Here is a 20,226-nt window from a genome sequence, read left to right as displayed (position 1 = left end):
TAAAACCCTTTTGTATATGGGAGCAGAACGAACATAGACCATTGATGTGGCATGATGATGAGTGTCCTGGGTACCTAGCCAGGCCTGTGCCTAACTCTCTGCCTAACTTCATGCCGAACTCTGGTAAATGATTGGGATGGGACCTTTAGCCCACAGGTGTGGGCATTGGAAACTTAGACTGAAGGGGCACCAGTCCACCAGAGCATAGCACTGTTTACTTCTGCCTTGGGCTCTGTCCTGTGCCTGTAGTGTAAGGACATTGTTTCTGTATGTTATAGCTTGATGTGTTAGGAAGGAGTCATGGAGGAGACTGGGTTCTAGAAATGAGGAAGGACTAGGCAGTAGGGAGCAGGATGAAGTGATTATAGTGGCTGTTGCCATGTGAAGGAAAGGACCTATCTCCCAGGTTAGGGGCCTAAATTCTGGACCAAGGAAGAGGGGAATTGATCAGACACCAGGAATGTGACTGATGATTGTGTGGGCAGCACAGTTTCCCAAGGTGCTTTGTGTCCATTTCTCTCCTGCAGCTGGTGTTGTACATGCAGGATCAGAGCAGGCTAGCAGTCTTGCCTAGCACAGTCCCTGGCTGCTTTTGACAAGGGCCATCTTCCTTCTTCAGGAGTCTAAATTGTTTGCATCCTGTCTCAACAGGGCTCTCCAGCGGCAAGACGAGCTTTCGTCCCACAGCTACGTAGTGGAAAGTTCAATGTCTTATTGACCACCTATGAGTATATCATCAAAGACAAACATATCCTGGCCAAGGTAGCGTATCCTCACCAAATACAGCCTAGAGCTCAGGCTGTTTGTCTATGCCCTTGATGCCTGATAGCACGCTTGTGTCATAGCTCCTTGCAAGGAATCCCTCTGTGCTTCATCTGTACATAGAGCAAAACACAGCTGCTGCGCACTTTTGTAGGGCACAGCCATGCTCTGGCTCCTTCAACATCCGAAGCATGCCTTAGGTCAGGTCAGGATTCTCCACAGAACATGGACAAGTGCCCCTCACCCATCTCCCACAACCTCTGTGCAGAGAGCCTCTTCACTTGTCCCCTGACCTTCTTGAGTGTCCTATTGGCTTGAGACAAGACCACCCTTGTATGTGGTCCTAGTGGGCCTCTCCCTGGGGCTTGGCTGTCCAGTAACATTGACTGTGGGTCTGGTGGACACTGCGGGGAACAATTGAGGGTGAGCATTGTGGTGGGTATATATTGGGCTAGAGTGGGGCCCCTGTCCAGGGTGGCTGTGGCTCTGTCTGATGTTACTGACAGCCATAAGTGACATGAAGTTATCCAATCTCTATCTGTCCAAGCTTGTTTTCCTAGGGTGGACTGGGATGGAAGCTGGGAGACAGGGCTAGGCCCCCACAGCTGGTAATCCAGCAGAAAGTATTAAAGAACTCACTTGGGGATGGGAGCTCTACCCATAGCCAGGTTTCCTTGCAAAATGCTAGCAATGTGTGCACTTACTGTGGGTTCCTAGGCTGACAGGTGAGTATATCAAGCTCCAAGGAGTTAGCCCCATTGCAGCCTTTTACCATATAGGCCTTCCACAGGGCACCAACTCCAGTGTACAAAACCAAATCCTAAGCCAAGCATGAGGCCATGAAAAACAGCTGACAATCCTGTCAGTGGTTCACACTGATATCTATGCAGAGCTTCTGTATCTTCAAATGGTACCTCGGACAGGCTTGTTATGAGAGATGGAATTTATTGTGATCATAAGAGACATAGCCAGGAATTTTCCTGGGGCTCCTACCTGAAACCTCACTCTGTCTAACCCTGTCCTTGGAGTTTGGAGTCACTGTCAGACTCTGGGGCGAAAAGGTCTGGCACTGCCCCTACCTGGGAGCTGCATTTGTTTGTTGTGTGTGTGCCATCTGCTGCAGGGGCATGGCTACTTGTGACCAATGCTCAGGTGCCTCCCCATTGCAGGGTGAGGTGCTGAGCACTATTTCCTGTCATTGTTTGAAAACCAGAGTACTTTGGCTGTTTGTCCCTGATAGCACACCCTTAGCTCTTCACCCATGTGTCCTCACTTCATGTGTTGGAGTCTGTGTCTTGTGGTTCCTGCTGGACATGCTGGTCACTTGGCAACTCTGCTACCTCCTCTTTCTACCTCCTGTTGGCCTTGCAGATCCGCTGGAAGTACATGATTGTGGATGAAGGCCACCGCATGAAGAACCACCACTGCAAGCTGACACAGGTCCTCAACACACACTATGTGGCCCCTCGGCGCCTGCTTCTTACGGGTACACCATTGCAGAACAAGCTACCCGAGCTCTGGGCACTGCTTAACTTCCTGCTGCCCACTATCTTCAAGAGCTGCAGCACCTTCGAACAGTGGTTCAATGCACCCTTTGCCATGACAGGAGAGAAGGTGAGCTTGCCTGGGGTAAAAAATGGCTCCTAAGGAGCCTAGGCTCGGCCACCCTGAGACTGACTATATGTGCCCTCTGGCCACAAAAAAACAGAGCCTCTGTAGTCACCAGGTCTCCAGGGGAGCAGCAATCAAATGTCCCAGTGGAAACTGTGGAGCTTCCGTGAGAATCAGATCTTGCTGTGAGGGTATTACTGAGCTCAGAAAATTTAGCTAAGACATCTGTGGCTTTGATTTTACCTTGTTTACAAAGAACACTACAGCTAGTATTTTTTCCAGTTGCTATGAGGTAGAACTAAGTCGAAAGGTCATACTCTTCATATGGGAGGGCAGGTCGTCTGTGTGAAGACACATCTTTATCTGAGCAGCTAGCCCACAGCACTGATGCTGGTGGATTTTAAAGCAAGCCATATGCATTATGAAAGGCTTAAACAACTAGCCTGTGAGCCTGGGCAAAACCCAGAAGCTGATGACAGCTGTCATCTATTCCTCTTAAAGCCTTCTGAGGTTATAGAAAGGCATCCTTTGCTCTCATCTCTAAGTTCCCCATCCTCCCTGGAGACATGCTGAGGCAACAGGCCTTGTGAAAGGGAAATTGAAGTTCTTTCCAATCCAGATAATGAAAGAGCCTCTTCTCAGAAGTGCCCTTTACAGAGCCAGGGCCCAAATCTATAGTTGGGCTTCTTTTCCTCAAAGAGGAAGCTCTAAAAGGGATGACCAGAGAGCAACAGAAAAGCTCAGTTGTTTCTCCTTCCTAGGAGAGGCTTGGTGGTGGACAGGTAGCTGGATCTCTGAGGTTGAGGCCAACCTGATCTCTACAGAGCAAGTTTCAAGACAGTCAGGACTACACAGAGGAAACCCTTTATCGAAAACCCAAAAATTATACATTTAAAAAAATGAGTAAATAAATAAAATGGAACCCTGACTAACAAATGGCTCAGCAACTAAAGGTACTTGCCACCATTCCTAATGACCCAAGCTTGAGTCCCAGAACCCACAAGGTAGAATCAGAGTCAACTGTGACCTCCTTGGGGTCTGCATCCCCCACCCCCACCCCTACCGTCGCCACACACACAAATAAGTAAATGAAAACCTTTTTTTTTTTTTTTTGTTTTTTTTTGTTTTTCGAGACAGGGTTTCTCTATGGCTTTGGAGCCTGTCCTGGAACTAGCTCTGTAGACCAGGCCGGTCTCGAACTGACAGAGATCCGCCTGCCTCTGCCTCCCAAGTGCTGGGATTAAAGGCGTGCGCCACCGCCCTGCTAATGAAAAACATTTTTATGTGTTAAACAATGTATCATCTTAGCTGAAGAGTGATGACTTGGGCTGGGCGATGGTGACACACTCAGAAGTCAGAAACAGATGGATTTCTGTGCGTTCTAGGCCAGCCTGCTCTACAGAGAGAGTTCTAGAATAGGCTCCAAAGCTACAAAGAAATCCTGTCTCGAAAAAATAAAAAAACTCACACACACACAAAACTCTCTCTCTCTCTCTCTCTCTCTCTCTCTCTCTCTCTCTCTCTCTCTCTCTCTCATAAACACACAAAACACACAGACAGACACAAAGAATAGAAAAAAAAGCGGTGTCTTAGATAAACAGTATTTCTTACTCAGCACTTCATCTCAGACTGAGAGAGGGGAAAGGGTGGCCCTGGTGTCGGAGTAGCCTTAGACACTAGTCAGACCTGCTTGGAGTGCCTTGGTCAGCTGGTATTGTGGTTGTAAACACAAGCTGGTAACAGCTTAGGGGGACCCCACAGCCAGCTGCTATGTATGTTCTTGGAGTTGGGGAGGCATAAGGAGAGCATCGTACCTGGCTCTTCGCAATACATAAATTACCGAAGGCCGCAGATTTTTCCCAGGAAAAGGGTGCTCGTCCTTGTATAAAGTAACACAAGTACCAGCTGCTATTGTAATACAGCTGCCCCTTCCCATGCCCTGCCTCCCTCTTCTGGAGACAGTGTTGTGATTTACTATCTGGTACCCAGGTGGACCTGAATGAAGAGGAGACCATCCTCATTATCCGTCGCCTGCACAAGGTCCTGCGGCCCTTCCTCCTGCGGCGGCTCAAGAAGGAAGTTGAAGCCCAGCTACCTGAGAAGGTAGGTGTTGGCAGAAGTCACAGGGTGCCATTTGCAGGGCATTTCTAGGGTAGGGGCAGTCAGGTGTTCCCCCCACCCTGGCCCTGTTCCACCAGGCTTGGAGTGGTGACTGACACTACTGCAAAGCCAGGGCAGTGTGTTAGAACTGAGCCCTGTCTCACACATGCTTGCTGTATGCATGCCCAGATTCCTGTCCACAGCAAGAGCCCGTGCCTTAGGTTGGATCTACTGAGCATTGCCAGTGGTATGGGCTCTCTGCCCCATGCAGCCATACTTGGCTTGCCTGTCTAGTTCACCTCACCCTTTATTTTCTAGCAAGCTATGGAGAGCCCTCCAGAATGTAAACAGCTTACCCATTTTGGCCCAGAATCTAGTCTGTCTTCTCTTCATTCCAAATCTCCCCAGTATTGGTGTTCCTCTCTCAACCCCATATCCTAATCAGAGTGCTAGTCACAAGGCTCCAGTTGGTGACACGGGTGACTCAGTCTGAGATTGTATGGCCTCAAGAGTACTCTTTGTTTCACAGGTGGAGTATGTCATCAAATGTGATATGTCAGCCCTACAACGTGTGCTCTACCGTCACATGCAGGCCAAAGGTGTGCTGTTGACCGACGGCTCTGAGAAGGACAAAAAGGTTTGTTCCAGGTTCCCGTTCCCCTGATTGTCTTTGGAGGGGAGGGTGGTCGAGAGCACCATGGGATTCCGAGCATTGAGCATCCTGCCCAGAGGCCTCTCCTGGCCCTGGTCCCTCAGGCCGTCAATCAGTCACAGCTTTTATACTGGTTGTCTTCTGAGGATGCTCACTGGACTGCTTTCTGGAGTTCCTCTTGTTTGAGACACTGCCTTTCTCATGACAATAGGAAACACGGGGCTAACAGATCTAGATTTAGAATATTACTAGGGAGCTCTACTATCTCAGCAGTCGTGATCTTCATGGCCTTCCTCTTGGTATTGCTGAGGGTGTGCTGACACTGGAAAGAGTGAGGGGGCAGGCCAGCCCTCTCTTGTTGACACGCAGAGTGTCCTCTTCCACCTCTAAACAAATCTGGGCTTGTCCCATAGGGAAGCACCAATCCCTCTGGTCTGTACCCTGCACCCCAACCATTGTTTCAATATGTCTCTATTGTTTGTTCTCTCAGGCTGTATTTTTTTTTAAGATTTATTTATTTATTATGTACACAGTGTTCAGCCTGTATTGCCTGCAGGCCAGAAGAGGGCACCAGATCTCAATACAGATGGTTGTGAGCCACCATGTGGTTGCTGGGAATTGAACTCAGGACCTCCAGAAGAGCAGTCCATGCTCTTAACCTCTGAGCCATCTCTCCAGCCCCTCTCAGGCTGTTTTTTAGTCTTGTACTCCTTGCTTCCGTTCCTGACATAGAGGATAACTCCCTTCTCATCATAACTGTACAAAGTGCCTGTGCTTGCCCTAAGCCGTTTGCCACATTTTGCTTCCAATCATCCCATGTGCCAGGTAGTCTCTTAGGGACCCCACACAATACTGCTCCCTCCTTCCCAGTATCCAGCTTGTTCTGGGCCCTTCTCCTACCACCCTGCCCCAATCTCCTGCCTCCTTCATCTTACCAAAAGGCAGGACCCCATTTTGGACCATTTCATGTGTCCCTGCAGGGCAAAGGTGGCACCAAGACACTGATGAACACTATCATGCAGCTTCGCAAGATCTGCAACCACCCCTACATGTTCCAGCATATCGAGGTAAGGCTGCTTGTCCATAATGCCTGTGTGCATGTGTGTGCGTGTACGTAGAGGCCAGAGGTTGATGTCAAGTGTCTTCCTCTACTAATCTCTGCCTTAGTTTTTGAGTTAGTAATTTTTATTGAACTTTGAGCTCACTGGTTGGCTAGACAGAATAACTAATGAGCTTCACAGATCCATCTGCCTCTACCTCCACACCTCTGGGGTTATCCACATCAGCCACCACATCTGGCTTCTACCTAGGTGCTAGGAATCCAAACTCAGGTCCTCTTTGTACAGCAGGGGCTTTGGGGACAAAGGCATATGTCTCCTTGGACCTTATGATGTTCTTAAGAATAGCTTAAGGAACTGGTTACAGTGCACACTTCTTTAATCCTAGCACTCAGGAGGCATAGGCAAGTGGATCTCTGTGATTTCAAGGACAGTCTGGTCTATATAGGGAATTTGAAAACTACCAGGGCTATGTATAGAGACCCTGTCTCAAAACAAAACAAAAAAAGTAGCCAGTCATGGTGGTGCACACCTTTAATCCCAGCACTCGGGAGGCAAAGGTGGGTCTACCGAGTAAGTTCTAGAACAGCCAGGGCTACACAGAGAAACTCTGTCTCTAAAGAAAAAAAAAAAAGAAGGCTTAAGATTCTCACCAGCCACTCTTTGTACATCTGTCTCCATTGAGTTTTCCTTTTGTTGGAGTTTAGTATGTATGTATGTATGTATGTATGTATGTATGTATGTATGTATGTATGTGTCTGTGCTGCTGTGGATGTAGCCAAGGGTCATGCATGTAACCACATGCTCTAGCATTGGGTGTGCCCTGTCCAACAGGTGCTTAGCAAACCCATCATGGGGCTAAAAATGAATGTCTCTAAAGCTCCACACTTGAGTCACCTCTTAGGTGGCTTAGGAGACTTCTTCTCTGGGATGTGTTCCTACTCCTGAGGTTACACGTATCTCTGCCAGGGTTTCCCACACCTGGTTATGAAAAGCTGTCATGGACACCAGTCAAGTCTGTGGCCACTATCCACAGTCATTATGAGTAGTTGTGCTTTTGAAGAATCTGGACTCTTGCTCCCAGAAAGCACACATGTGTTTGTATTCTTGGTATACAGTTTCAGGGTCACTCTAGACCTATGATGCCTTGGAGTTCCATTTCAGGGTGGTCTGAGGTGTTCACATTGGTGACCAAATATCATGTGGTCCTCCTGTCCATCGCAGGAAAAGCATGAGGGTTGGCATTTGGTGCACTGAGGCCAATGACATCCATATCTGGACTCGGTGCCCTTGCAGGACACAAGTAACCACCGCTGTGAACTCTCAGTCCTCTGCAATAGCAACTTGGACTATGGGCTTGACTGGGCAGCCCCTTCCTGCCTTGGCACTGATCCATCTCTTGTCCTGTTGCAGGAATCCTTTTCTGAACACTTGGGGTTCACCGGCGGCATCGTGCAAGGGTGAGAAGCTTCCCAGTTCTGGGGGTGGGCAGCAGTCTGCCCAGAGGGGTTTGTAGTCTTGTTCAGTGGCTTTGTTGCTGTGATTAACATTTATCTGGTATGAGGCAGAATGTGCTATTAGACTGGCCCCCGGACAATGGCTCTGCTGTCCACAGTGTAACCTTAGGCACAGGCTCTACTTCTCTTTCTTTTGGATTGTTGGAATATGGTTTCAATGTGTGGTCTAGGTGCCTATGTGACTATGTAGCCTAGAATGGCTAATCATTTCCCTCCTGAAAGAGTTGAAGTCCTTCTGCCTCAGCCTTCCAGGTGCTGGGATCATTGGTATGAGATACCATGCTTGCTTCCAGACCACACTTCTCTCAGTCCAAACTAGTAGCCCTGGATGCCAGCTCTAGAGTGTCACTGAGAGCCTTGTTGAGTACATTCTTGGAGTTGAGGCCACATTTCCAGCCTTGCATTGTTCGCCTGTAAGAGCGTAACATAGGATTAGAAGAGCACTGGTGCTCTTTGCTGTTGCGCTAGATTGGGTCTTGGGCCTCACCATGCTGGGCAAATGCTTCATTATCATGTGCTAGTTCGACCCCCTTGATTTAGAGGTAGGGCCTCTACAGTCTTTGGTCTTACACTCTCGTGCTGTAGCTGGAATTACAGGTATGCACCACCAGGCCTAGCTTCAAAAAGTCCTATGGACCTGTATGTATTTATGTCATTTGTCTTATAGTATATCTCAGACCCTGTTCTGTCCCACTATCCTTGCCACTCTGCCTGTTTCCGTATGTCTAAAGCTAGAGGAAATGAGAGAATCCTGGGATTCTTTAGTCTGGAGTTCAGTTCCTAGTGTGAGCTGTTCTAATCAGAGGGTAGCAGACCCAGCATCCTTGGAGCCACTCCAGCTCGTATCCACCCTCTCAACATTGTTTCTTTCTGGAGCCATTTCTCTCTTTTTACCTTTACATAGGTTCTAGGGACGGAACTCAGGTCAGCAGGGTTACAGGACAAACACTTTACCCATGAACCAACTCCCTGGCCCTCTGAACATCATATCTAATCACACTTACTTTATTCTCCTTGTGACCTGGTGAAATGACATGTACATGGTCTATAGTGACGTGACCTACAGTTTAGCTGTAGCTATGGGTGGGTCTGCTTGGGTAAACCCCCTCCCTTGTCCTTGAGTCTCCTAGGCAGCCTAGAATCCACGTACACCATTGTTGAGCTCACACCTGTGACTGACCATTTGAATGTTTTCACCTCTCTTTCTTCCATGCGCTAGATTGGACCTGTACCGTGCCTCAGGGAAATTTGAACTTCTTGATAGAATTCTACCCAAACTCCGTGCAACCAACCATAAAGTGCTACTCTTCTGCCAAATGACCTCCCTCATGACCATCATGGAAGACTACTTTGCATACCGTGGCTTCAAATACCTCAGGCTTGATGGTGAGTGGAAGACCATCTACTTGAGAGATTCATTCCTAACCTGGTTACATGGACTTGCACTCCAGTGGATACTCTGAGTCCAACAACATCCTAGCAGCTTTGACCTGATGGTATTTGTTTAGACTCCTGTTCGCTGGAGTCTTCACTGCAGGGCTGGTTCAGTGTCAGCGGGTTCTAGTGGTCCCATTTCAGCAGAAGTCACATAAACCTTTGTTACATGGGCATGAACATAAGAGCACCACTATTCTGGCTCTGTAGAGCTGCATCTAGATGCATGCTCTCCCCCATCTTGGCCTCATCCCAGTGTCACCAGCAGAGGCTCAGCTGCAATAGAACCATGGCCTGTTTGCAGGCAAGGTCAGGCACTGCCCAACATGGTCTATGTACTGGCTGTCACAATATGTCCTTCCACCTTCCCTGGTCTCCAAGACATGCTTCAGGGAGGAAGACATCCATATTGTTGACAGAACAAGTGATCAGGGAGGCCCTGAAGTTACTTTCCACACTGTCAGCCTGGGAATTTCACTAATAATAAGACTTGGCAACTTTCAGTTATCCTTGCAGAGACTTTATTGGGCTCAGGAGCTGGGTGCGTCTCACAGTAGACGCCCCCCCTTCCCCTTGACGTCACTCATTACCCTCTGGACCTTTTTTACTGCACTTATTTATTAAGGTTTTAGGGACCACCAACCTGAGCTTGGTTGTTCCATCTTTTTGTCCGACTCTGTGGAGCCTCATCTAGAGCATGCTGACTAGAACTGCACACCACCTGTCCTAGCCCCTCAAAATTTCCCAGGGCCAATATCCTGTTCTATGTGTTCATGTATCTCAATGCTGGCCAAACGTTGCTGAGGTCCAAATGACTGGGCCTCTTTAGCTTCCCCCTCCTGTCCTTGTGAAGCACCAGGTCCTTCTATATGTGGGTCCCTGTCCTCTCAAGGAGTAAGGATTTTTATCTATTTGATCTCAGCTGTGTTTGCTGTATGTAGTGTGAAGGCCACAGGCAGCATAGCTGCCCGCAGAGCAGGAAAAGGCCAGAATGCAGTGAAATTTCACCACGGGGCAGGCTTCTTTATTCTATGAGTGCCAAGTATGAGGTGCAGGCCTATTAGCCCCTTGCTAGCTAGGAGCCTAAGGAAGGTTGCAGTGGGCACAGCTCTTGTGCATACATTTTTTTTTTCCTCTTAAGCCAGCCAAACTGACTGCAAGAAGGTCAAGGGTGAGTGCCAGTCCTGTAGCTAGTGGCTCATGCCACCACCCCAGGCCATTAATGTTGAGGTACTGTGATCCTTGTCAGAGTATAGTGTCAGCCTTGTCAGCCTCTTAATGTCTGTCCTCATACAGAGAGCATGAACAAGAGTCAGGAGGCATTGCATCTGGAGCTGATGCCCCGGGAGTCTGTCATCATCTTCCTCTCCCAGTGGCTCGTGCTATACAGGACACGGCTGGCCTGTGGGGCCCATTTTTTTATCTGCTGAGATAGGCATAGTGACATTCAGTAATGATATACTGTGCCTCCGAGTCCTTCTCATTGATCCTTTCACCCTGTAGAGGACAGCTGTGGCTCTTGTCCCCTGCAACACCATTCCTGATGCCAGGGCACAAGCTCCTTTGCATATCCCACCCCTGGGCACCCTCCTGACCTTCTTCTTCTGTGCCTATCAGGAACCACAAAAGCAGAGGACCGGGGCATGCTGCTGAAAACCTTTAATGAGCCTGGCTCTGAGTACTTCATTTTCTTGCTCAGTACTCGTGCCGGGGGGCTGGGCCTCAACCTGCAGTCAGCCGACACTGTGATCATCTTTGACAGTGACTGGAATCCCCACCAGGTAAAGGCACTGGCTGTGGAGAGGGGATACCTCCTTTCTTAGTGTCCACTTCCTCCCTGATGCTCTCCCTAACCTGGGAGCTGTGAGAAGTACATTCACTGGTCCATGGTGGTCAGGGAGCAAACCAAGCAGATTCCTTTCCTGCTCCTCAAAGTGGAAGTGACTTTGCACCCTGCCTAAGGAGGACTCTCTTTCCAGTCTCCATGTTTTTATTCCTGGATGTATGTGGGCAGTAACTAGCACAGAGGTAGAGTTCTTCTCTGGCCCACATTAGTCTCCAGGCCCCACACACAACATTACAGTTACCATACAGTTCTTGGGTTCCACAACTGAGAAAAAGGTAGAAAACAGCCTCGTCTCCAGGACTGATGATTACTTGTCACTGGGGCACAGCCCTTCTAGACCCATCCTGAACCCCACATACAGTCCAATTCAGTAAAACCAGACCTGGGCAAGCTCTGTGCTCTGTTCATTACCTCTTCTTGCTTCTTAGCCACATTTGCTCAGGGGCCCCCATGCCAGAAGACGCTAGGCCGTGCTGTTCATACATTTAACATTTTGAAGATGAATAGCAAATTCGCCTCTTATAGGTTTACTATGTTGTTTTAGTTTGCAATGCACATGCTAGTATGTAAGGTGAACTGAAGTCCCCATTCCCATCATCATTCTGCATCTACCAGGCACACACAATAGTGATGTGTTTGATGTGTAGTGGTATGTTTCTGTCCCATTTGGCCATCATTGCCTGTCACCGCTCCAGAGGAGACATGTAAAGCTTTTTGATGGTTTCCTCTGCTGCAAAGTGCCCAGCAGAGCTCCAAGACATTTATATTATCCTCTAGTTCAACAGACAGGTGTCTGTATTTTCTGTTTATTCAGTGACCATTAATTAGCCCCTAGGGAGCCTTTTTTGTTCTCTTGGGACACTTTTGCAAGGACCCTCTAGTCCTGTGGTTCTCAACAAGTCATGACCCTTTGGGGAGGGGTTAAACAACCCTTTCACAGGGGTCACCTAAGATTATCTTAAGATTATCTGTATACAGTTGTTTACAGTATAATTCATAACAGTAGCAAAATTACTGTTATAAAGTTAGGAATGAAAATAATTTTATGGTCGGGGGTCACTACAACATGAAGAATCTGTATTAAAGATTAGGATTAAAGCATTAGGAAAGTTGAGAACCACTGCTCTAGTTAGATCAGCCCTGAAAATAAGTGATTGCCGTAGTTATAAGGCATTCCATTCACGTGCAGGCTGCTTGTGTGTAGATGACTCCCTCCCACTGATAGTTTCTGGCATGTCATTGCCACAGCCTGACAGACCTAGTAGAATGACCCATGTGATGGTTAAATTGCCTAGGTGGTCACTCTGTCATTTCTGTGATGAGTGTCAGTGTGGTTTCCACCCAGATGCTACTGATGGGCCAATTCCTAAGAGATGCTCAGGTAATAATAGAAGTCAAGCAGAGCCGGGCGGTGATGGCGCACGCCTTTAATCCCAGCACTCGGGAGGGAGAGGCAGGCGGATCTCTGTGAGTTCGAGACCAGCCTGGTCTACAAGAGCTAGTTCCAGGACAGGCTCCAAAACCACAGAGAAACCCTGTCTCGAAAAACCAAAGGAAAAAAAAAAAAAGAAGTCAAGCAGAGGCCACTTCAGGGCCAGCCAGGGGCACATCATCAAGCCCAGTCTTGCCAGCCATCATCCTGTTGTACCTGGGGGCCAACTGTCAAACAAGTCCCTTCTGTTCTGATGGTTGTGGTCTCTAATTGAGAAAAAATTATTGATAACCAGCTTGTCACACACAGCTTCTGGCCCAAAGAGAATTAATTGCAGGCAGTCTTACTCTGCTAGAAATGACAGAAATAATACTGCAGCCTTGACTGCCATGCTGTCAGGAGCTGACTACTCTAGTTCCTGTACCGTACTCCTCATACCCATCTGCACTGCCTGGACTGAGGCTCAAAAATGTTTGCCCCAGGCCCAGAATGCCCAGAAGTGCCATTCCCATAGCTGTGACATGGCCATGCCTTGGAGCTTTCGCAAGGGCTGCTCAAGAGTGTTACCCTACGAGTTACCCTAGGGTGACTTTTTCAAAAAAGAATTATCGGGCTGGAGAGGTGGACCAGCAATTAAGAGCATATAATTGCAGAGCACCTGAGTTTGGTTCCCAGCATCTGTCAGGTAGCACACAGTATTTCTATGTTCTCTGACACCCTCCTCTGTGCCTAGTGGGTATTTATATGTTACACGTTCTCTCTCTTTCTCTCTCTTAAAATAGATGTTTGTTTGTTTTTAAAAGATAGTATTCATTGGGTCTCAGGAAAGTAGACAGCTATTATGGGCTAAACAGGGCTCCTCCAGGCCTCTAGGGACAGATCACAGGTTCCATTCTTGGGTTCCTGGCTCATGAAGCTGCAAGCCAGTGCTAAACATGATATCTAGAATTCCTCATACTGACCCACCTCCTCTTCCAAGGACCTGCAAGCACAGGATCGTGCCCATCGAATTGGGCAGCAGAATGAGGTGCGTGTGCTCCGCCTGTGCACCGTGAATAGTGTGGAGGAAAAGATCCTGGCCGCTGCCAAATACAAACTGAATGTGGACCAGAAGGTTATCCAGGCAGGCATGTTTGACCAGAAGTCATCCAGCCATGAGCGGCGCGCCTTCCTGCAGGCCATCCTGGAGCATGAGGAGCAGGATGAGGTGAGCATGGTGCCATCCTGGCCCAGCGTGAGTGGTGGATGCATGAGGCTTTCGTTTTCCGTTTTGTACCTTTTTTGCACTCTTGGTTTTTTGTTTTTGGTTGTTTTTTGGTTTTTTGGTTTTTGGTTTTTTTTTTTTTTTTTTTTTTTTTGCGTCCCTTTGGAGTAAAGGGAGTGTGGGCTGAGCAGAAAGAGGATGCGCACTTGCTTTCCCTTCGAAGTGGGTTTTTTTCTAAACTGCTGGTGACAGACGCCGCATTGACAGCCCTGGAGACTGAAGTCCTGTATTTATCCACAGAGCAGACACTGCAGCACGGGCAGCGGCAGTGCCAGCTTCGCCCACACTGCCCCTCCGCCAGCGGGCGTCAACCCCGACTTGGAGGAGCCACCTCTAAAGGTGAGAGGGGTAGTTCAGTCTCCACGCCCACTCAATTCTCGGCTTCTCGCTGAGACTGGCCAGCAAGGGCCTGACCCCACAGAGCGTGCGTGTGCGTGTGTGTATGTGTGTGACTCTTGCTGACGCGTGGGAGCCTCCACCGCAGCCAGCCTGGGACCTCCAGCTCATCAGCTCATCTCCTATGGACGGACACCGCTGCTCACCTCTGAGCCTGGCCACCACCCAGCCCAGCCCCACCACAGTCAAACTAAAGCTTTGCAATCTTGTAGGAGGAAGATGAGGTACCTGATGATGAGACTGTCAACCAGATGATTGCCCGGCATGAAGAAGAGTTTGACCTCTTCATGGTGAGCACCTGGGCTGGGACCACACAGACTCGGTGGTGATAGTGCTATCCCTGCAGCTATTGGAGCTGCTGTTCCTACTTATGTAGCTTTCTTATGACTTCAGCTGACCTTCATGTTGTAGGGATAGTGAGGGACACTGTACTGCTATTTGTATATATGACCTCAGACCCTGTGGGCTCTTAGCCCAAACGCTCCTTCTTAACAGTCTGCTGTAGCAGCCAGGTCCGGTCAGTCTCCAAAATGAATCACTGTCGGATAACTCTTCAGCACCTAGTGTTCCTGCAGGCAGTGAGCTGGTTCCTGTGAGCCCCACACCGAGGGTTATTGATCACTGTGCTGACTTCTTTCCACCTTTCTGCCTACCACCCCATATCACAGCGCATGGACTTGGACCGCCGGCGTGAAGAGGCTCGCAACCCCAAGCGGAAGCCACGCCTGATGGAAGAGGATGAGCTCCCATCCTGGATCATCAAGGATGATGCTGAGGTAGAACGGCTCACATGTGAGGAGGAAGAGGAGAAGATGTTTGGCCGTGGTTCCCGCCACCGCAAGGAGGTGGACTACAGCGACTCACTGACAGAGAAGCAGTGGCTCAAGGTACATGCCTGAGAGGGCTGTGCGACACAGACCATGCCAGGCAGGGCTGGGAGCAGAGGCCGGGCCTTCTTGGGTCATCCCAGCTGGCGCCTTCCCACATTGTTGGCTACATTGACCACTGCATGGCTTCTAAGGACCTTTATAGTTCCTAGCTCTATAGCTACCACAGGGAAAGCCATGCTGTTGTCACTGTGCAGCACCTAGCATGCTGTCAGCTCTCCTGGGCTCTCAACGTATGGGTACTTGCCTCTTTATGTGGTTGACTGATGAGAGACCCTGATAAACAGTCAGCAAGTTTACCTGGAGGTGGCCAGGAACTGGGCTCATAGTCCAACTGTGGAGAAAGCTGAGGTTTCAAGTCCCTGCCTGCTTCTGAGCTGACCGCCCATAGGTACACAGAGGGCAGGGCAACATCCTTCTGGTGTGGTGCAGCTGTCCATGCAGCAGTAGTTGCAGATGGTGAGTGAGGACATAGCTGAGTAGTCCCAAGTGTCTGGCATTAAGACTGGCATTTGATATTAGGAGCATAAGCTAATAATTGTGATTCCCAATCTAGCCCTGGAGTCGTGTTGTGAGCACAGCCTGGAAGCAGCTCTTTAGGATTAGGCAAGTGGCAATTGAAGCATGATCCATGTGTCCCTGCTGTGTGGCCTGGGCCTGGGAACTCAGAAGAGCCTCATCTAGAGAGCACAGCAGGAAAGCCAGTGTGGTGGCTCAGGTCTATAATCCTGAGGTTGAGACAAGAGGATTAAGGAGAATTCCAGGACAACCCGGGCTGGGTAGTGTGTGCCATTGTGGAGAATTCCTCATGCTGTCTTTCCATCATTGGTTGGTGTTTGTGTTGCCTCATTTGAGGAGCTGTTTTGGTTGATATATGGTAACTATATGTGGGCCTGTCTTTTTGTCTCTTGTGTGTACCTTGGAATGGTATTGATAGAACAGATGGCCAGCCACACATGTGCCAGTCCTTGGGCTTACCACATCCTCTCTAACATCTTTTATCTCTTGCCTTGGTTGTATGTTTTGCGTGCTTCTTGCCCATTCCTGTATCTTCTGCATAAATTTATCTATTCATGTCCCTTACCACCCACCCCTACCCCTTTGAGAAAATTTTCTAACTGTGTTGCCCATTCTGATTTCCAACTCATAGGCTCAAACAGTCATTCTGCCTCAGCCTCATGAGTAGGTGGCCTTATAAACACACAGTAGTGCCTACTCTTTCTCTTTTTAAAAGGTTTTTTGTTTTTTTAAGACAGGGTTTCTCTGTTTAGAGCTTATTATCTGGGAACTCACTGTAGACCCAGGCTGGCCTCAAACTCAGAGGCTTGTCTCTGCCTCTCAAGTACCACTGCCTGATCTCTTTTTTAAAATTAGGTTTACATTTATTTATCTGAAATGTGTGTATATGCATATGTATATTGGGATGGCATGGCATGTGTAGAGGTCAAAGGACAACTTGATAGGCAATTCTGACCTTCTACTGTGTAAATCCTGGGAACCAGATACAAGTACTTACTAAGCCATCTTGCCAGCCCCAATAGATCTTATAAATCTTTCTTTTTGTTTTGTTTTGTTTGTTTGTTTTTTGGTTTTTTTTTTTGGTTTTTTTTTTTTTTTTCAAAGACAAGGTTTCTTTGTGTAACAGTCCTGGCTATCCTAGAACTTGCTCTGTAGACCAGGCTGGCCTCAAACTCAAGAGATCCACCTGTCTCCACCGAGTCCTAGGATTAAAAGTGTGCACCACCACCGCCAGGCCATAAATCTCTTTTTATAGATACACATAGCAGTAGATTCCTCTTCTCTCGTTCTTTTTAATCTCTTTGTGTGTGTTTGTTCATGCTCGCAAGCCACCATATCTAGAAGAGGGCAACTGATTGCTGGAGATGGAGTTGGAACAGGGAAGTGAGTCAGCTGACATGGGTGCTAGGAATTGAACTAGGGATTTTTTGCAAAAGCAGTGTGGGCTCTTAATCCCTGAGCCCTCCTCCCCCTTTTACCTTCTTGATAACCTTAGCGTCACAAAGGGTTTTTCATTTTTAAGGTTATTTGTTATTGTTGTGTATGCATATGAGATTTGTTTGTGAGTGCAGGCACATACATACTGTGGCACTCATGGAAGTCAGAGGACTTACAGGAGTCTGTTCTCTTCCACCATCTGATATAGGGCTTGGTAGCGAACTCCCATGAACCACCTTCGTGGTGCTATTTATCTTTATTGTTTATACTTTGATTATATATTTAAAACTTGCCAAATTCAAGCACACAAAGACTTATCCCTGTTTTCTGTTTTGTTTTTATCCTTATACTATCCTTATCCTTATACTTATAGCTGTTCGAACCCTAGCTAGCCTGGTAATTGTTTTAGACTCCCAGGCGGTCTTCAAACTCATACTCATGGTGATCCTGCCTCAGTCTCCCAAGTGCTATGGTTCTAGTTGTGTACCAACAGGCCTGACTTTTTGCCTTTTGTTTTGAGAGGTTTGTAGTTTTACTTTTTAAAATAGAGCACTTCTGGGGCTGGAGAGTTAGCTCGGTGGTTGAGAGCACTTACTGAAAAAGGATCTGGGTTCAATTTCCAGCACCCATGGAGGTTCACCACCTCACCTCATCTGGCATCAGGCACACATGTAGTACACAGGCATAGATGCAGGGAAAATATATACATAAAATAATAAAAATGAATCTTTTTTTTAAAAAAAGACATCATGAATTTGAATGTCTCTTAGTGTTTTATTTCCCTTAAAGACTTATTTACTTTTATGTATATATGTACATATGTTTTATGTATATATGTATATGGGTGTTTTGCCTGCATGTATGTCTCTACCTATGAAGGCCAGAAGAAGGCATCAATCAGATCCCCTGAAACTGGAGTTATAGATGGTTGTGAACCATCATGTGAGTGTAGCTGATAGAACCCAGATTCTGTGGGAGAGCTGCCAGTACTTTGTCAACCACCAAGCCATCTGTCTAGTCCCTTTTGGTGTTTTCTCTTGGCTAAACTAACTGGACAATAAACTCAAGGACAGTCTGTCTCGGGGGCTGGAGAGATGGCTCAGTGGTTAAGAGCATTGCCTGCTCTTCCAAAGGTCCTGAGTTCAATTCCCGGCAACCACGTGGTGACTCACAACCATCTGGAATGAGGTCTGGTGCCCTCTTCTGGCCTACAGACATACACACAGACAGAATATTGTATACATAATAAATAAATAAATATAAAAAAAAAGGACAGTCTGTCTCCACACACCCCACACATACCAGGACTGAAGATGCATTCCATCATTCCCATTTATGTGGGTACTGGGCATCTAAACTCAGGTCCTTAGGTTGTAAAACAGATACGTTCCCACTGAGATATCTCCCAGTCCTCATGTTTATTCCACACATTAAGGTCTGTGAACCGGGTGGTGGTGGCTCGTACCTTTAATCCTGGCACTTGGCAGGCAGAGGCAAAGAGGTCTTCAAGTTTGAGGCCAGCCTGATCTACAGAGTGAGTTCTAGGACAGCCAGAGCTACCCAAAGAAACCTTGTCTTGAAAAAGAAATAAACAAACAAAAAAGTTCTGATCCATTTTGGGTTTTTATAAGTATACAAATGGGGCCTAGTTTGAATGCCTGGTATGCATATACAGCTGTTTGGCAGCATTTGCTAAAGACAGTTATTTTGCCAGTGAGTACATCTTACATTATAATACTGGCAGCATTTGCTAAAGACAGTTATTTTGCCAGTGAGTACATCTTACATTATAATACATTTATAGTTATAAAGCTGAGTATGGTGACACATGCCTGTCACCCCAGCACTTGGGAGATAGAGGTAGGAGAATCAGAAGTTCAAGGCCACTCTGGATTACTGAAGACAGGCCACTCTGTGTCCAGATCTTACAGCTTATTTGACCACCGCCCAGGACTGACCCCTGTTCTGAGACTGCTCTGATTAAGTACCATGATCGTGCCATTCAACACAGTTTTGAAACACTCTCTCTCTGTGTTGGAGAACCTGGGAAACTGAAGGCAAATTGCCAGCAGGGTCATTTTCCCTCAGGCCCTGGGCAATATCCTTGGCTCTTCCAGCTTCTGGGACTCCAGCAGCTCTTGACTTGTGGCCACCTTTCTCTAGTTCCTGCCCCTGTCTCACCAGAATGGAGGGCAATGGAGGAATGACTTAGTGATTAAGAGCATTGGGCTGTTCTTGCAAAGGACCCAAGTTCAATTTCTGGCACTTAAATCAAGTGGCCCACAACCCGCTGGATCTCCAGCTCCAGGAGAACTGATGGGTGAGTGCGCGTGATTAAGAGTAATGAGAAGAGGGCTGATGTTGCATCTCAGTCAGGCTATCAGGCTTGAGGCCCAGGGTTCCCCCACCGCTACTCCCTGCCTAAACAAATCATTAATAGATTGTAAGGACCTTGTAGATCAAGTTTTGAAGTTCTGTGTTGACATGAATTTGGGGAACAATCATTTCTGGGTGCGGCAGAGCTCACAGGTGTGTCTCACCAGCTGCTACATGCCCTAATGCTGCTTTCTTGGCTCAGAGACTTTCCCTGTCTCCTCCTTGCTTCAGATTGAAGCTCAATTGTCACTCTTCTTGTGGGGTTTGGCCATACCATACTGAGCTGTATGACTGTCTGAGAGCCAGGGTTCATCTGACTTTAGCATGCAGCCCTGTGCCTGGACACCACAATCCCATATGTAAAACAGTGACCTGCTAGGTCTTTTGGATCCAGGCTTCTCTCCTGATCCCAAGGTCCCCTAGAATATTCTGAAAGTTAACTATTGTTCTTTGGCTTGCCCTTCACGTTGGGTCTCATCCCCAGCACAGCAGTAAGGTGAGGCTGGAAAGGTGGCTCGGTGTGACAGGCACTTACGATGACTGTTTCAGAGGGCCCAAGTTACAGTTCCCAGCATCCACATCACAGCTACCATTAACTCCTGCTCCAGGGATTCTGATTCTCTGTTCTGGGCCATGGGATCTCTCTCAAACACAGAAAAAAAGTAAATCTTTTTTAAAAGAAAAAGAAAGGGCACACATTAAAGTGCCTAAGGATTTGTCTGAATTACATTAGTGCAGTTAGTACACTGAAAGATTGAGCAGACAGGCTGTCTGTGCACTAGCATGGCAGCTCCAGGACACTGCTTAGTTAGCCTACCTGAGAGCTGAATCCCATCCTTAGCATCACAAAGTAGAGTGAGAAAAGGACAGGAAAGCTGGGTGTGTTGACACAGGCCTTACCCATAACTTAGGGTGGGGGAAATAAGCAACAATAA

At 47.7% G+C, this 20,226-nt stretch overlaps 1 protein-coding gene across 10 annotated transcripts in view; it reads left to right on the top strand.

The window, feature by feature from the left end:
- Smarca4 (SWI/SNF related BAF chromatin remodeling complex subunit ATPase 4) overlaps positions 1 to 20,226 on the top strand; it is a 101,724-nt gene that overhangs the window by 60,827 nt on the left and 20,671 nt on the right. For 6 of the 10 annotated variants that reach the window (XM_075966594.1, XM_075966593.1, XM_075966592.1 and 3 more), the window contains exons 18-29: positions 652 to 762; positions 2,134 to 2,376; positions 4,363 to 4,476; positions 5,003 to 5,110; positions 6,106 to 6,192; positions 7,597 to 7,643; positions 8,920 to 9,086; positions 10,752 to 10,915; positions 13,392 to 13,619; positions 13,917 to 14,015; positions 14,285 to 14,362; positions 14,741 to 14,959. In XM_075966594.1, the coding sequence (XP_075822709.1) occupies positions 652 to 762; positions 2,134 to 2,376; positions 4,363 to 4,476; positions 5,003 to 5,110; positions 6,106 to 6,192; positions 7,597 to 7,643; positions 8,920 to 9,086; positions 10,752 to 10,915; positions 13,392 to 13,619; positions 13,917 to 14,015; positions 14,285 to 14,362; positions 14,741 to 14,959 (1,665 nt within the window). The remainder of the gene's footprint in view (positions 1 to 651; positions 763 to 2,133; positions 2,377 to 4,362; positions 4,477 to 5,002; positions 5,111 to 6,105; positions 6,193 to 7,596; positions 7,644 to 8,919; positions 9,087 to 10,751; positions 10,916 to 13,391; positions 13,620 to 13,916; positions 14,016 to 14,284; positions 14,363 to 14,740; positions 14,960 to 20,226) is intronic. The other 4 variants (XM_075966597.1, XM_075966598.1, XM_075966599.1 and 1 more) reach the window with 1 other exon arrangement.

This window comes from Microtus pennsylvanicus, chromosome 3 (genome assembly GCF_037038515.1).
Source record: "Microtus pennsylvanicus isolate mMicPen1 chromosome 3, mMicPen1.hap1, whole genome shotgun sequence".
Taxonomy (NCBI): domain Eukaryota; kingdom Metazoa; phylum Chordata; class Mammalia; order Rodentia; family Cricetidae; genus Microtus; species Microtus pennsylvanicus.
This window is presented reverse-complemented; position numbering and strand designations above follow the sequence as displayed.